Source organism: Cololabis saira, chromosome 19 (assembly GCF_033807715.1).
Source record: "Cololabis saira isolate AMF1-May2022 chromosome 19, fColSai1.1, whole genome shotgun sequence".
Lineage (NCBI taxonomy): Eukaryota > Metazoa > Chordata > Actinopteri > Beloniformes > Belonidae > Cololabis > Cololabis saira.
In genome coordinates, this window is record NC_084605.1 from 2,564,662 (window position 1) to 2,582,918 (window position 18,257).

At 36.5% G+C, this 18,257-nt stretch overlaps 1 protein-coding gene across 1 annotated transcript in view; it reads right to left on the minus strand.

The window, feature by feature from the left end:
* Positions 1-518: 518 nt before the first annotated feature.
* The window catches only part of fmn2b (formin 2b), a 36,904-nt gene continuing 19,165 nt past the window's right edge, over positions 519-18,257 (minus strand). Inside the window, exons 11-20 of the mRNA XM_061709141.1 lie at positions 15,980-16,071; positions 15,013-15,142; positions 14,084-14,230; positions 12,072-12,131; positions 10,991-11,111; positions 7,269-7,361; positions 5,371-5,422; positions 2,637-2,786; positions 1,956-2,037; positions 519-968 (exon numbers count right to left, since the gene is read on the minus strand). Of these exons, the coding sequence (XP_061565125.1) occupies positions 942-968; positions 1,956-2,037; positions 2,637-2,786; positions 5,371-5,422; positions 7,269-7,361; positions 10,991-11,111; positions 12,072-12,131; positions 14,084-14,230; positions 15,013-15,142; positions 15,980-16,071 (954 nt within the window). The 3' untranslated portion in view covers positions 519-941. The remainder of the gene's footprint in view (positions 969-1,955; positions 2,038-2,636; positions 2,787-5,370; positions 5,423-7,268; positions 7,362-10,990; positions 11,112-12,071; positions 12,132-14,083; positions 14,231-15,012; positions 15,143-15,979; positions 16,072-18,257) is intronic.

Genomic DNA, 18,257 nt, shown 5'->3' on the forward strand with positions numbered 1-18,257 from the left:
TTTCTTATTTTTTCCGTTTCCTTTATTTTTTCCGTTTTTTTTTAACATGTCAACTTTTAAACCTGACTTATAATAACTCATGAATGTGTTTTATTCTGCTTATTTCACCTTTACTACGGAAGAGAATCAGGGCCGGCAGGAGAAACATATTATTAATATTATTAATTATTAATATTTGAGAGGGGAAGATTTTTTTTTATTGTGCACTTTGAGAAAAAAGTCAAAATGTCGAGAAAAAAGTTGAAATGTCGAAATTAATGTTGAAGTACAATTTCGAGATTAAAATGTCGAAATATCGACTTTTTTCTCACCATTTCAACTTTATTCACGAAATTGTACTTCAACATTAATCTCAACATTTCGACTTTTTTCTCAACATTTCGACTTTTTTTCTTTCTAAAGTCGAAATTTTGTGAAAAAAGTGGAAATTTAAACAATTAAGTTGAAATACATTTTGACTTTTTTCTCAAAATTTTTACTTTTTTCTCAAAGTGGATAATGATTATTAATGAAAAAAAAAATCTTCCTCCTCTAAAATAATATTTGTATTTTTCTCCTGCCCTTATTCTCTTCCGTACCTTATTAACCAATTCCTGACTGGGTTATATAATAATAACTTTAGAATGTGTTTTATTCTGCTTATTTCACCTTATTAACCAATTCCTGACTGGGTTATTATAATAATAACTTTTGAATGTGTTCTATTTCTGCTATAATTCCTGACCGGGTTATTAGCTACATGTGTTTACGGTTGATGAAACTTTGAAGGAGTAACGTTAGGCCGAGCTGGAACGTTACAATCTCCAGCTTTATTTCTTGTTAAGTTGTTGGACCCCCTGCAGTTCCTCCGTGGCCCCCTAGGGGTCGCCAACCCCCAGTTGAAGACCCCTGATCTAGATCTTCATCCTCCAGACTGAACCATCAGGACCAGAGTCTTCCTCTTAGATCTTCATCCCAAGTTTAGCTTTCTGTGGAAAACAAACACAAACGTTGATGTTTCGTCAGCTAAGATGGAAAATTTAGCCTTGGCTATTTGTCTTTTTTCTTTTTTTAATTTCATTAACATACAGTACAAATAACAACAAAAAACGACATTGAATTACAATGATATGTATCTAAGAATATTAATTTGAAAAATAAATAAATAAATAATTATCATATAGAGTGATATAATATAGCACGATATAATATAAAGTAATATATGTAATACTATAATAGCATATAATAATATAATAATATCCTAATATAACATAATCATTTTTATAATATTATAACATATAACAAAATGATATCACCATACTATAATATATAACAATATAATAATACTATAATATAACATCCCATGAGATCTCATAACATAATATAATAATATACTATGAAACAATATATCATGATAATGCCAAGAATAATGATTAGAATTGGTAATATATAGAGTATAGAGAATCAGGGCAGAAGCAAAAAGATGTTTTTTATTGTTCACTTCGAGAAAAAAGTCAAAATGTGAAAAAAGTTGAAACGTTGAGATTAATGTTGAAATACAATTTCAAGAATAAAGTCAAAATTTTGAGAATAAAGATGAAATACATTTCGCCTCTTTTCTTGAAATTGTACTTCAACATTATTCTCGACATTTCGACTTTTTTCTGTACTTTTTTCTCGAGGATTGTAGTACATAACAAGTACATAATGAAAAGAATAATCCTGCTCCTCTAAGATATTATTTTTATTTTTCTCCTGCCTGGCCCTAATTCTCTTCCGTACTAATACTCGTATTCTTGTATACTAATACTAGTACATGTATACTCCGTATGTTTAATGTTCAAATCCAGGATGAAAACAGTTTTATTCAGCTGATATGACGGAACTTCTTGTGACCTTATTTGCTCTACAATGGTTTTGTGTCTTTATCTTCTGTCGGCTCGTTAAACTCGGATAAGTGAATAAAATAAACTTACGATGCCAGAAGCGTGTTTGGGTTTGACGCTGTACGACGCCTTCTCCTTGGCCTGCCGGAAACTTTCCTCCGCCGCTTTTAACCTGCAAATCACAAAATATTCATGAAAACTGTTGAAAAAAATCGATTTTCCGATTCTAAATCGATTCTCATATTAATTCCCAAAAATCGATTTGTTTTTTTTGTTTTTTTTCCCCATCATTACATTACAACTTTTGTTATTTTTTGGTTTATGCCCAAAAAAGGAATGTTTTGTTGGACACCAGAATAACTAGTGCCATGTTTTTGCCTTTAAATATGTTTAAAGGTATGAAAACATGAAAGTTTTCAGTTATAATTGCATAAATTGTCTATATTTCATTACTTTATATACTGTCTTGGGGTTACATTTGCACAAAATGCAAAAAAAAAAACAAATTCTCAAAAATTAAAAACAGAAATAGACAGAAAATGGATAGAAAATTTAAACAGAATGTGTTAAAAACTAAAAGTGATTTCATCCGTCTCTGTTTGCTTCCCTGGATGTGTTTGGTAATTCTGCGTGATAAATTAATCTTAAGAATCAGAATCAAATCGATTCTTGACATTTGAATGGATCCCCAGCCCTAAACTCAACAACACAATTAACCGGACGATATGTGTGAAAGCTGAGCCTCTTAACCGCGGGTTAGCGTTATCGTACCGCTCTTTCAGGATAACTTTGTTCTCCTTCTTCCATTGGTCCTTGAAGTCGGAGGAAAACTCGTGCCAGACGGAGAAGAAGGTGTTGGCGGAAACTTCCTTCTCTCCCATCTTGGCTTTTACGGAGAAGAAGACGGTGAGTTCCAGGAACCTGACGAGACACAACGGTCGGGTCACAGAGAGTTCGGTACCAGTCAGGGAGAATATGGGCAGGAAAACCTGAACGAGGGACGTTAATACCGTACTGTCCCGAATATAAGACAGTGTTTTTGCATTGAAATTAGTGCTGTCAGGCGATTAAAAAAATTAATCTAATTAATTACGGGATTTATAATTAATTGATCTAATTAATCACATTTTGATCTCATATCTGCTAAAGGTCCCCAAATAAAAAATTAGAATTCTAGGACATTGTAAAATTGCAGTGCATGACTGATCAATTGAATACACTAAGAAGAGAAGATTTGAGATCCACATATTTATTGGTGAAGTTTGTTTCATAAATGAAATTCAAAAGAAAAATCTCAAGCATCATCAGCAAACCGATTAGGCCAGGTGCATTATTCAAAAATCCAATGCAAATACAGTTAAATAAATAAAATTCAGAAATAAAATACGGCTGAGTCTCAAATAGGCACTTAAGCAGACACTCAATTCAAAATTAAAACTAAAGCTGACCCAATACCGTCTATTGCTGTCTATTCTCTATTTTCTATTTTTTATTACTATTTTATTGATCATTCTAGCATGTTAGTGATTTTATTGTTTCTACACTTTGTACTGTATTTTCTTTTGGTATTGTTTCATTTTATTGTATACTGTAGAGCACTTTGGTCGACCTGGGTCGTTTTTAAATGTGCTTTATAAATAAAATTGACATTGACAATACAGCGATTCAAGCACTAGTAGCTGTAACGTTTACAGTGGAACTTGTCCGGACATGTTTAGCGTTTAAATGATAATTCAGGCTGGAGCAGCTCCGCTGATAGGAACATTATTTTTTGCAAAATGTACAAATCACCGCGTTCTTGTTGATAGTCCCGTCTTCTTTCTTTTTATACATAAACTTGGCGTTCAAAGGTCCTAGCAAAGATTTGCTGAGTCGCTCTAGCAAAGATTTTCTGAGTCTTGCTGAGTCGCCCTAGCAAAGATTTGCTGAGTCGCCCTAGCAAAGATTTGCTGAGTTGCCCTAGCAAAGATTAGCTGAGTCGCCCTAGCAAAGATTTGCTGAGTCGCCCTAGCAAAGATTTGCTGAGTTGCCCTAGCAAAGATTAGCTGAGTCGCCCTAGCAAAGATTTGCTGAGTCGCCCTAGCAAAGATTTGCTGAGTTGCCCTAGCAAAGATTAGCTGAGTCGCTCTAGCAAAGATTTGCTGAGTCACTCTAGCAAAGATTAGCTGAGTCGCTCTAGCAAAGATTTGCTGAGTCACTCTAGCAAAGATTTGCTGAGTCGCCCTAGCAAAGATTTGCTGAGTCACTCTAGCAAAGATTGGCTGAGTCGCTCTAGCAAAGATTAGCTGAGTCGCTCTAGCAAAGATTTGCTGAGTCGCTCTAGCAAAAATTTGCTGAGCCGCTCTAGCAAAGATTTGCTGAGTCGCTCTAGCAAAGATTTGCTGAGTCGCTCTAGCAAAGATTTGCTGAGTCGCCCTAGCAAAGATTTGCTGAGTCGCTCTAGCAAAGATTAGCTGAGTCACTCTAGCAAAGATTTGCTGAGTCGCTCTAGCAAAAATTTGCTGAGCCGCTCTAGCAAAGATTTGCTGAGTCGCTCTAGCAAAGATTTGCTGAGTCGCTCTAGCAAAGATTTGCTGAGTGGTCCAGGTTTGTTATGACTAGCATGACTAGCATGACTAGCAGCAGGAGGGAAGTATCGGCCTACGGGTCCCTCAATGGGACAAATTTAAGATGCTCACGCATTTTGCCACTCATAATTAATTGCGTTAATTTTCATAATGCGTTAATTAGCAGTGTAATTAATTACTTTAAATACCAGCATATAAGCCGCTACTTTTTTTCACATGCTTTGAGACTGCGGCTTTTCCAACGAGGCAGCTAATTTATGGATTTTCATAGGCTAACTAGCTTCCCGCCGACAACACATTTACCGGTAACCTCGTCACATCAGACCAATGAAATTATTGAACAGGTCACAGTGGACCAATCAAACTGTTTCGGAAAACTACGGTAACTCACGCTTCTTTAACTCCGAGTTCGGTGGGAGGCTTTGATGACGAGCGGCGAGAAATCAGACAGTGTTTTTTGCATTGAAATAAGACTGAAAAAGTGGGGGTCGTCTTCCTTTAAGGCTAAATTAATCTTCCATTGAGACTAAATAACAGGATTTTTCTCTCCAATATATTGTTATAATCATTTGTTTCAGATGTACTGTAATCATTTTCTGTATAGAAATTTTATTTGGTGTTCAAAAAGTATTTTTTCAAACTTGAGTCTTATAATCAGGGTCGTCTTATATTCAGGCCACTCCGGTAATAATAATACATTTTATTTATAATGCATTTTATATTTGAATCAAATCTCAAAGTGCTACAATAAAAAAAAGTTGAAAAAAAAGCAAGAAAAATAAGATGCACTGAAATTGCAGAACATGTTCACCTATGCACAGCTAAGAGATTAAAAATACATAAAAATAAAAAAAATACATCATTCCTACTGAGGTTAGCAAACGTTAAACAGGCAAACGTTAAACAGCGGAAACAAACAAAGTGAAGGATGTTCTTACAGTTTGTGCGTGCTGCTGAGTTGCGTGTCCAGCGTCTCCAGTTCATTCTTTGCTGAAAACAGGAACAATTCAAAGGTTTAGACGGAAGCTCAAATACGATAAAATCAAATAAAATACACAGTTTACTGTTTCTATCCTGGTCTGGGACGAAAGGGAGGGGCTTGTAATTTAAGGGGAAACCTAAACTTCAAATCTTTATTTGTGCGTATAAAACAAAAATACGTTTTTGTGTCTCAGTTTGTGGAATTAAACTGTAGAATGATTTGAATTTGGAGTTAAAAGAATGTACAAACCTTTTTCTTAAATTATAAAACAGGTATTCTTTGCACAAACTTGTATTACTTGATGCACAAACATGCTGTAATGAGAAATAATGTTAATAAAAAAATATTAAAAAAAGAAAGTACAAACATAAAACAATTTAAGAAGAAATATAAAGAAATGGTTTTTTTGAGGTATAAAAGTGAAAACTGTGTTTAAAGATCAGCAGATGTGTGTGTTCTGCTATTAATCATGTTTACATACTTAGATGTACGTATTATATTTATATCATAGTTATATTATATTTATATCATAGTTATATTACATTTATATCATAGTTATATTATATTAATATCATAGTTATATTATATTTATATCATAGTTATATTATATTTACATCATAGTTATATTACATTTACATCATAGTTATATTACATTTAAATCATAGTTATATTATATTTATATCATAGTTATATTATATTTACATCATAGTTATATTACATTTATATCATAGTTATATTATATTTACATCTTATTACATCAGGCTAGTTTCATTATGCCTTGATCTTTGGCAATTCATTGTTTGTGTTTGTATTTTTTTGTTTCTTTTCTTATTTTATTTTAATTTTTATATTTTCTATGGCATATATGATCTGATATAGTGAGGAAGAGACAGAACTAAATCAGAACTAAATCAGCGTATATATATATATATATATATATATATATATATATATATATATATATGTATATGTATATGTATATGTATATACAACCTAAATAAAACGTTGGTTTTATTCAGGTTACACAGCTTTGGCAGTGGGAAGCAATGACGTATATATTGAATTATATTGAATTGCCATTTTTATTTGCGAACATGAAACAGTGGTGAATACAAAACAAAACAATAATAATCAATAATGATAAATAAATGTAAATAAGAAAACAAAAAGGACAAAAATATAAATAAAAACATGCATCCATCATAATTAACATGTTGGAAAAGGAGTAAGAAGAAGTAAAAACGTATTAAATCCTAAACCCCTACACTCTATTTCATTATAATCAAAATTAATTTAATTTTACATTTTTTTTATTTTTTATTATTATTATTAATTTAATTTTACATTTTTTTATTTCATTTTTTTTCTCCCTTAATGTATAATTTGTTCCCCTGGGCAATTATGGGGAGGGTAGGAATGTGGGTAAAATAAAAAATGTGAATTGTGAAAATGATTGCGAAATAAAAAGACATAAAAAAAAAAATAATAATCTCTATACAAAAAACAAAAGGTTTGATTTGAAGATTTGATTTCGAACATGCATGATAAAAAAAAGAGTACAAAAAAGTAAAAAAACAATACAAATATATATAATAATAATGAATAATATATGTATATATATATAGCCTATATATATATATATATATATATATATATATATATATATATATATATATATATATATATATATATATATATATATATATATATATATATATGCACACACACACACACACACACACACACACACACACACACACACACACACACACACACACAAATGTTATATCTGGTGAAAATAATTCGTTCATATTTGTTTTTAATGGTTGATGCTTGTATATTTATATGATTTACCTTGTGCTAGGAAGTCGTCCATCTTCCCTTTGAACGGTTGCAGGTTTTCCTCGTCTGAAACTTTACAAACTTTCTCCACTTCTGAATTACATTCTGGAGGAAGAAAAGCAGAGTCAATATATAAATTGCAATACATAAAATTACCAATTCTATTATTCTAATTATTCCTGGCATTATCATGATATATTGTTTCATAGTGTTTTAATACATTTAATAATAATACATTTTATTTATATAGCGCTTTTCTGGGCACTCAAAGACGCTTTACATTAAAATACAACACATAATACAAATTACAATTACACAGGACAGTACAAAAGGACACAACATGAGACAGGACATTAATCACACATTAAAAGCAGTTCTGTAAAGGTGAGTTTTGAGATGGGATTTGAATGCTGGGAGGTCAGTACAGTCACGGATGTTTTTGGGGAGGGAGTTCCAGAGGGTGGGTGCAGCGATGGAGAAGGCCCTGTCGCCCCAGGTCCGGTGCTTGGTTCTGACTGGAAGGGACAGGAGGTTGGCGTCAGAGGAGCGGAGGCTGCGGGAGGGAGTGTAGCGGTGGAGCAGGTCGGTGAGGTAGCAGGGGGCCTGGTTGTGGAGGGCTTTGTGGGTGAGGAGAAGGATTTTGAAGTGGATCCGTTGAGAGATGGGGAGCCAGTGGAGCTTCTGGAGGACTGGGGTGATGTGATCTCTGGAGCGGGTGTGGGTGAGCAGGCGGGCGGCAGAGTTTTGAATGTATTGGAGTTTATTGAGGACCTTGGAAGTTGAACCGTAGAGGATGCTGTTGCAGTAGTCGAGTCTTGAGGTGATGAAGGCGTGGATCAAGGTTTCAGCGGTAGAGAAGGAGAGTGATGGACGGAGACGGGCAATATTTTTGAGGTGGAAGAAAGCAGTTCTTGTGATGTGGTTGACATGGTGTTGGAAGGAGAGGTTGTTGTCCAGGATAACTCCGAGGTTGCGGATGTGAGTGGAGGGAGACAGAATGGAGTTGTCAATGGTGAGGGTAAAGTTGTGAGCAGTTTTGGTGAGGGATTTTGGGCCGATGATGAGCATGTCCGATTTGTTGTAGTTGAGTTGGAGGAAGTTCGAGTGCATCCATGACTTGATTTCAGCGAGGCAGTTGGTCAGGGTAGAGTGGGTTGCAGAGGTGAGGGATTTGGTGGAGATGTACAGTTGGACGTCGTCGGCGTAGCAGTGGAAGTGGAGGCGATGGCGGCGGATGATGTTGCCAAGGGGGAGCATGTAGAGGATGAAGAGTAGAGGACCAAGCACCGAACCCTGGGGGACGCCTTGTGACAGAGGGGCAGTGGAGGAGGAGCAGTTGTTGATGCTGATGAATTGATGTCTGTTGGTGAGATAGGATTTTAACCAGGAGAGGGCGGATCCGGTGATGTAGAGAGATGATTCCAGGCGGGAAAGGAGGATGGTGTGGCTGATGGTGTCGAAGGCTGCTGTGAGGTCCAGGAGAAGGAGAATGCTGAGGTTGCCGGAGTCGGAGGAGAGAAGGAGGTCATTGGTGACTTTGATGAGGGCTGTTTCTGTGCTGTGACGTGAGCGGAAACCAGATTGAAATGTTTCAAACAGATCATTGGAGGTGAGGTGGGTCTTGAGCTGAGTGGCGACGGCACGTTCCAGAATTTTTGACAGGAAAGGGAGGTTGGAAATGGGCCGGAAGTTGTTCATGGTGTCAGGGTTGAGTCCAGGTTTTTTGAGGATGGGGGTGACAGCTGCCAGTTTGAGGGTGTCCGGGACTGATCCAGAGCTGAAGGAGGAGTTGATGATGTTGATGATGAGTGGGGAGATGGCTGGGAGACAGTTTTTTATAAATGTGGATGGGATGGGGTCCAGAGCACAGGAAGAGGTTTTCATGCCCATCATGACTGTTGAAAGAGACGCTGAAGACATGGGAGAGAAGTGAGACAGGGGCTGAGTGGTGGAGGGGGGGTAAACAGGTGGGGAGGTGGAGGGGGTGGAGGAGGTGGTCAGGTTACTGTAGATGGTCTGGATTTTGGATTGAAAAAATGAGAGGAAGTCGTTGCACTTAGAGACTGTGAAGGAGTTGGAGATGTTGTCACTGGGTTTGAGAAGTTTGTTGATTGTGGAGAAGAGAGCCTTTGGGTTGGAGGAGTCGGAATGGATGATGTTGGAGAAGTAGGTGGAGCGAGCTGAGTTGAGGGCATCCTTGTATTGGTGGAGATGATCAGAGTAGGCGAGTTGATGAACAGTTAATCCGGATTTCTTGCAGAGTCGCTCGAGTTGACGTTTACGGGATTTCAGTTTGCGGAGTTCAGGGGTGTACCAGGGTGCTGAGCGTGCGAAAGAGACTGTTTTGGTTTTGATGGGAGCCAGTTGATCAAGACAGGAGGAGAGTGTATGATTGTAGTAATCCACGAGGTCCGAGGGGTTGTCGGGTGACGGGGGAGGGGAGGCGGACATCTGAGTGGCAAGAGAGGCTGAGAGGGCAGAGGGGGAGATGGATCTGATGTTGCGGAAGGATATTTTGCGTGCTTCTTTGGGAGTGGGGATGGGGATGTTGATGTCCATAATGATTGCCAGATGATCAGACACGTGGAGGTTGAGGCTGGAGAGCTGATTTATGGTGAGGCCAGTGGAGCAGACGAGATCGAGGGTGTGGCCGCGGGCGTGAGTGGGGAAGTCGACGTGTTGAGTGAAGTTTTTTTATATATTAAATTATTTATTATATTAAATTATGAAATCTCATGAGATGTTAAACTATAGTATTATTACACTGTTATATATTATAGTATGGTGATATAATTTTGTTATATATTATGATATTACAAATGTATTACATTATATTAGGATATTATGCTATATTTATATTATATCATGCTACTTATTTATTTGTTTATTTATTTATTCTCGAATTAATATTCTTAATTTACTCATCTACTTTCATCATATTATTTGCACACAGAAATTACGATTCCGGCGAATCTGGTGGTCACGTGAATATGGAGGTAGATTTGTGTCAGACACCTGTCACTCAAACATATGTCTGACCAATGGGGAAGCTCCGCCCACTGGGGAAGCTCCGCCCACTGCAGGATTTGTGTCAAAATGTTTCAATAAAAAAAAATCACTTCAAATCGAAAAAAATATTTTAAAATCCCAAAAAATAAAAAAAAAAAGTGTTCAAATGCAACTTTTTGGGTCTCAAATATTTTTTTGCATTCAAACATTTTTTTTCTTTGATTGTAAAAGTTTTTGATAAAGTTTTGATTTTTTTTCATTGAAAATATTTTTTACATAGAGAGTCTTGGGTGGAGTCATCGGACTCAGTTTTGAGTCCTTGACCTTCATTGGCCTGAATTAGCCCCGCCCCTTCATCTGATTGGTCCAAATGTGATAGTCATGGGTGGTGTCATCGGACTTAGTTTTGAGTCCGTGATCTTTATGGGTGGAAATTGTACGCGCGAGGGCCCGTTCATCACTGCTTGCAGCTTTAATTATTATTATTATTGTTGTTGTTGTGGATTTGGATACAGGAAGAAGAAGCAGAAATGACGGTAATTGCATCATGACGTTCTCCGTGCGTCGCTGGTTTGATCCAAATATCCCAAATGATTAATTACCATGTTTACAGGGATAACCCTGTTAGTTCACGCAAGGAAACGGAATATTCCAGATGTTTCAGTCACCGTAATATTGACCTCAACCCGAGTTTTGACTGCATGCAAACGTAGTCGGTGATCGACCTCTTAGATCCTTCCGGAGACGAGTCAGGTCTTTCTGGAAATCCTCAAACTTCATCTGTGAAGTCTGGAAGAGATCGTGAGGCTCGGGGAGCGGAAACAAGCACGACTCCTTCCCGGCGTCCTGGAGGAAACACACATTATTGATCCTGATCAGAAACCGACAAAGTTACTGGAACCAGGTGCATGCTGGGTAAACGCAGGGCCAGGCAGGAGAAAAATAAAAATAATATTTTGGAGGAGGAAGACTTTTTTTCATTACACAGAAAAAAGTTGAAAGTCGAGATTAATGTTGAAGTACAATTTTGAGAAAAAAGTAGAAATGTCGAGAAAAAGGCGAAATTTTGTTAATACAGTTGAAATGTTGGGAAAAAAGGCGAAATTTCTAGATTAAAGTCAACCTTCTGAGACTAAAACAAATGTGACTGTCTTCATATGCAGTTGCAAAACTTCAGAATCGTAGCCTTAACGTTCCACTCCAAGGATGTAAGTTAGGTAGTTAGTTAGTTAGTTAGTTAGTTAGTTAGTTAGTTAGTTAGTTAGTTAGTTATTTAGCTAGTTAGTTAGTTAGTTAGCTAGTTAGTTAGCTAGTTAGTTAGTTATTTAGCTAGTTAGTTAGTTAGCTAGTTAGTTAGTTAGTTATTTAGCTAGTTAGTTAGTTAGCTAGTTAGTTAGTTATTTATTTAGCTAGTTAGTTAGTTAGCTAGTTAGTTAGCTAGTTAGTTAGTTATTTAGCTAGTTAGTTGTCAGTCGCTCTGCTAACTGGATTTGATGGGCCAGAGGAGACATTTACACTTTATTCATGAAATTTCAACTTTATTCTTAAAATTGTATTTCAACATTAATTTCAACATTTCGGCTTTTTTCTCAAAGTGCACGATAAAAGAAAATCTTCCCCTCTCAAATATTTTTCCTCCTGCACGGCCCTGATTCTCTTCCGTAAGAAACAAATAAAGAAAAGCAAATACTTACACATAAAAAAGTGAAACACACAATAGTGAAGCGGTTCATGAGTGTTGGGTTCATCCGGCGGTGAGAATGTGAGTATAAACATGTGAATAATTAAGAGAATGAATACGTTTACCTGATCGAAGTGTCTGAGGTAATAAGAGACGATATAAGACAGAAGACTCCTCACACTGTCCTGCAAGAGAGAGAAGAAATAAAACACTTATGTTAGAATGCTTATAGTTAAACACTGTTATTACTGTAGTGATTGTTTAGTCCTTCTCAAGACTCAAACAACTTCTGCAGACATATATAGATTTATAGTCATTTTTATGTATATAATTGGAGGTAAATATATGAACCAGTATATATATATATATATCTACTCTCAGTGTCTGCGCCATGGGCGGGCACCAGGGGGCAGTGCCCGCTTACTTCAGTCACTGTGCCCCCTCACTTTTCTTCTTTGGCGGTAAACACATTTCTCGAAAGCGAACTATTGCGAAGGAGAGATTGCGAACGAAAGAGAGATTGCTAAAGGGATTTATGGTTCCGCGTTACACCAACGCAGAGCCTACGGCGTAGGTTACGTACCCTACGCCTAGATTCTGCGTCGATGTTACACGGCGACGCGCGCCATACGCCGTACCCTACGCTGTAGGATCTGCGTCGATTTAACGCGGAACCATAAATCAGCTCCGGAGCAGGCAGACAGAAATCTCGAAATTTTCGGAGCAAATCTCTTAACAGGCGTAGCTACAACTGTTAGATTTCATCTATTAAACCAACATTTATCTTCCTAAATGATTTATTTCAGCCAGCGGTAATTCTCAACTGCATATTTGTTCTGGCGCCGACCCTGGCGACTCAAAATGTAAATATAAATCAACGCATAGTTGTTCTTGTTCTTGTTCTATATGCTACACATGAACACGTGTATGTGACCTCGTTGTGTGTTACGTGTAAAACGTTTTCAGTCAAAGTAAAATGTGCGCTTCCTTGCATTATTTACACCTAAGTGATTTGATTTCTCCACATGTTATAGACAGATTATTAATAGGAAAGTAGTGAGAATGCACTTTTTTCCTTAAAATGCTGTCCTACACGACTGATTTGGTGCCCGCCCTAATAAGCCTCGTGCCCCCTCTGAATATTTGCTCTGGCGCCGACCCTGTCTACTCTTATATAGTTATTCAAGTATATTGTTATATCATTGCTGTCTATTGTTCTCTATTATATTGTAGTATTATAGTAAAATAATGTATACTATACATTATAATTACTTGATTGGTTTTGTTTTTGACTATATTTATAATTAGGGCCTGAGCACTGACAGTGCTAGGGCTCTATCGTATCTGTAGGAATTTTTCCCGTTTTTTTTCTCATTTTTATTTTTCCGACGAAATGAGGGCTTTTTTCCCCCTAAACGTGCCCCAAAAGTCACCAAATTTTGCACCAAGCCAGGCCTGGTGAAAAATGTGATATTTAATGGTTTGCATTAATGGGCGTGGCCTAATGGCTCAACAGCGCCCCCTAGAAAACACACCTGTACACACCTGTATCATGGCGCAACTTAAAGAAAAGTTTCTTGGCGCCATGGTTGAAACCAAACAGGAAGTCGGCCATTTTGAATTAATCGTGTCATTTTGGCGCAATTTATGCCATTTTCACGTGTTGTACTTTAACGAACTCCTCCTAGCAGGATCGTCCGTTCCACATAAAACTTGTTCAGGAGACACAAAAGACATTAACCATGAAAAGTTATCAAAATCTTGAGTTCTGGTGAAATGGCGTGGCCGTGGCGCCGCGTCAAACTTCAACGCTAAACAGGAAGTGATACTAGTAGCTGATTGGTCGATATTTGATCGTTCCTATTTTCTGACTATAACTTTTGAATGGTTTGACATAAAGAGTCGTGGTGGTGTCATCGGACTTTTGTTTTGAGTCCTTGACCTATATTGGGGAGAATTGCACGTGCGAGGGCCCGTTCATCACTGCTGCAGCTTTAATTATTGTAGTGATTGTTTCGTCTTTCTAGGACTCAAACAACTTCTGCAAACTTTTAGATCAACGTAAAATGAGTTCCTTTAGATTAAAGAAGGAATAGAAGCATCCAGTACTTTTTACTTCCTTGTTTTTCATACTCACGCTGCTCTTGACATCTTTGAGTTTGGGGAGGATGTCGAGGGTGAATCCGTCAGCTTGACCTCGGGTTCGATTCCCTCCGTTCATGAAGTTTCCAAACGCCAGAACGAGACCCAGGATTGTCTTCACTCGCTCACAATCCTGCAGCGCCTGCAGAAGAACAGACCGGAATGATACGGTTTTACTGTGGTTTACAATTGTAGAGGAAAACTGACTTTTTAATCATTCACTTTTTGTTTTTTTTTAAACAATATTTCAATTTTTTTATATATGTATTTTTTTATATCTTTTTATTTCACAATAATTTTCACAATTCACATTTGCACATTCACAATTTCTATTTTACCCACATTCCTACCCTCCCCATAATTACCCAGGGGGGAAAAAAACTAATCATACATTAAGGGAGAACAAAATGAAATGAATATTAAAAAAAAATAAAATAAAAAATCTACTCTCTGGATCTATGTGTGTGTCCTTTACAGGAAACTTTACTCTCTTATTAATGAGAATCGCTACCCCTCTTCGTCTGGAGTTGTAACAGGCTGAAAACACATGCGGAAACTGTGCCGTGGCCAATGTATCTGCTGAAGCTTTAACTAAATGAGTCTCCTGTAATAAGAAAATGTCTGCAGGGTTTTTATTTGGTTAAAGAGTTTTAGTCTCTTCTCTCTAGTACCACCTCCACGTACATTCCAGGTAAGAAACTTTCATTTGTCCATGTTCCAATCGTTGGAGGTAATATTATATGTAAATGGTTAAGTTGTATGAACTCGTGTTAATTACTAATGTAAGTTTTTATTTATTATTTAACTCACCTTGCAGACCTTCTGCAGCGTGAGTTTTCATAGTTTTTACATTATTATTTAACTCACCTTGCAGACCTTCTGCAGCGTGAGTTTTCATAGTTTTTATATTATTATTTAACTCACCTTGCAGACCTTCTGCAGCGTGTCCAGTTTCCTGGTGATGGAGATCATGCACTCGGAGAAACTGGACTGGAATAAGATGCAGAAAACTCTCCCGGAGAAGTTTGGGATGAGGGAGAGCTGGAACAGAAACCTGCAAAACAGACGACACCGAGAAAGAAACAGGTTTTTATTTCACAATATTGTCACATGCCAGTTTTGAAAGAGATCATTTGTGTTTCGAGAAAAAAGTCGAAATTTCGTGAATAAAGTCGAAATTTTGACTTTTTTCTCAATATTTCAACTTTATTCACGAAATTTTGACTTTTTTCTCGACATTTTGACTTTTTTCTCGAGACTTCTACTTTTTTCTCGAGATTTCGACATTTCCACTTTTTTCTCGACATTTCCACTTTTTTCTCAAAATTGTACTTCAACATTTTACTTATTTATTTAGGTTTATAACGAGGTTTATAACGAGGTTTATAATGAGGTTTATAACAAGGTTTATAACGAGGTTTATAACTCACTGCTCAGGTTTAAAGACGGTACCTAAATTAAATTAACTTTTTTCTCAACTTTTTTCTCAAAATGTTGAAGTTTTTTTTGTCATTTTCACTTTTTTCCCGACATTTCGTCCTTTTTCTCAAAATTTTGACTTTTTTCTCAAAATTTCGACTTTTTTTCAAAATTACGACTTTTTTCTCGAGTTTTTCCTCAAAATTTCGACTTTTTTCAACTCACTACTCAGGTTTAAAGTCGGTAACTATCGTAGTTTATAACGAGGTTCATAACGAGGTTTATAACAAGGTTTATAACAAGGTTTATAACGAGTTTTTAACTCACTGCTCAGGTTTAAAGACGGTAACTAACGAGGTTTATAACGAGGTTTATAACAAGGTTTATAACGAGGTTTATAACGAGGTTTATAACGAGTTTTTAACTCACTGCTCAGGGTTAAAGTCGGTAATTAACGAGGTTTTTAACTCACTGCTCAGGTTTGTCCAGCGGCTTGGCGTTATCCTTGTCTTTAGACGACTTCACGTGCTTCTCGATCTTTTCCAGCTCGTCCCGTTGAGCTCTCTGTAAAAGAGGAAAACGTATTATTATTATATTATTATGGAAGCAGAATAACGGCAGAAAATATAACGTTTTAATCAAACAGAATCAGTCAGATATCTAGGACACGTTTCCATGTAGCCGGGTATTTACAAAAACAGATATTTCCCCCTCTACGTTTATAAAAATCCCATCATTTCCAGGAACCTGCATAAATATCTGTTAAGGTGCTATGAGCAGCCAAACCTACAGGGGACAGTGTAACGAGAAGATAAAGTCATGCTAGCCAATCAGAATCCTGGAGTGGAGTTACTTTTAAGTGTGACTTTAGAATATAAAACAGGTAAAATACAAGAAAATATTGACGGTGGCCAAACAAATTGTAACCACAGGTGTCACTCATGACGCTGGTGACGTTTCTGTCTCATAATGTGACGTTCTGAAGCCTAAATCTCTGTTTCTCTCCGTTTACAAGCAAAAGTGAAGACGGAGTTTTCAGAAATGATGGTTTTTGGAGACTTTGAGCTCGTTTTCGTGTAAACGAACGGACAAAACGCAGGAAAACACAACCGTTTTTGATACGTGGAAACGGAGCCTTAACATTAATTCAAAGGAAGTTGAGACGCCAAATGTTGATTTGCAAGTCTTATAAATGTAATACTTCCAATTGAAGAAAAACATATCAGATGTGTAAACTAAGATATTTTGCCATTTCATGGGAGATTTTAGCCCCTTTGCAATTTTTTTTTACAAGACATCTTTAAAATAGTTGTGATGTTTTCAAGTATTATATTGTTTCAGGTGAACATGTTTATAGCTAGTCTCCCTTCCTTCTTTTTTTTCCCTTTTCCCTCTCCATTTTCATTGCTTTTTATTTTTTCCATTTTTACTTTTTTTTCCCCCTTCCCTTTTATATTATTTTCCCCCTTTTCCCTCTCTTCATGAATGAGTTGTCTTCTTTTTATTTTTATTTTACTTTTATTTATATCAAAAACAGGGGCCGGATGTAAGCATGCAATATTGTATAACATGTATCACCATTGTTCCAAATAGAAATTTGAATGAAAAAAAAAAAAATTAGTTGTGACGTAAATTTGTGTCCCGATCCTCCTCGTATAAACGTCTGTAAATGTCTGTAAGTGAGTTTCAGGGGAAGGAGTGCAGGACTGTAGCAGGTTTTTTGTTTCATCATGAAATATGTTGGACGTTAGAAAGTCAGTTGCTAAATGTTCATTTATGTATCAAGGTTTTGTTGCTGTGGAACAGTTTAAACATCTAAGAAACATACGGTGGCCGAGACCCGCCATTGCTGAAAATTGAAAAAACACTGCAAATAAAAATAAACGCTGTCGCAAATAAAATAAACGCTTTGCAAATAAAATAAACGCTTTGCAAATAAAAGAAACACTGCAAATAAAAGAAACGCTGAAAATATAAAGAAACCCCGCTGCAAATAAAAAAAAATGCTGCTGCAAATAAGAGAAACGCTGCAAATAAAATAAATGCCGCTGCAAATAAAATAAACACAGCTGCAAATAAAATAAATGCAGCTGCAAATAAAATAAATGCTGAAAATATAAAGAAACCCCGCTGCAAATAAAATAAACGCTGCTGCAAATAAAAGAAACGATGCAAATATAAAGAAACCCCGCTGCAAATAAAATAAACGCTGCAAATGAAAAAGCCACAACGGAAGTGAATTACCGGGGACTATTTTTGCTGATGCACCGGTGTCTTTTACGTGAGAGGAGAAGAAGAAGACGAAGAGGATGTAAGTGAAAAGGAAGAAATAAAAAGAGCGAGGAATAAGAAGAACAACGAACGAGAAAATAAGTGAAAAGGTTAGTGTTCAACGTCGTTACGTGTAATTTTTAATGTGCAACACCGGTGCATCGGCAAAAATAGTCCCCGGTAATTCACTTCCGTTGTGGCTTTTTTATTTGCGTGTTTTTTTTATTTTATTTGAAGCAGGGTTTCTTTTTGTTTGCAGCGTTTATTTTATTTGCAGCGTTTATTTTATTTTCTAAGCGTTTATTTTATTTGCAGCGACGTTTGTTTTTGTTTGCAGCATTTATTTTATTTGCTAAGCGTTTATATTATTTGCAGCGTTTATTTTATTTGCAGGGTTTCTTTTATTTGCAGCGGCGTTTGTTTTTGTTTGCAGCATTTATTTTATTTGCTAAGCGTTTATATTATTTGCAGCGTTTATT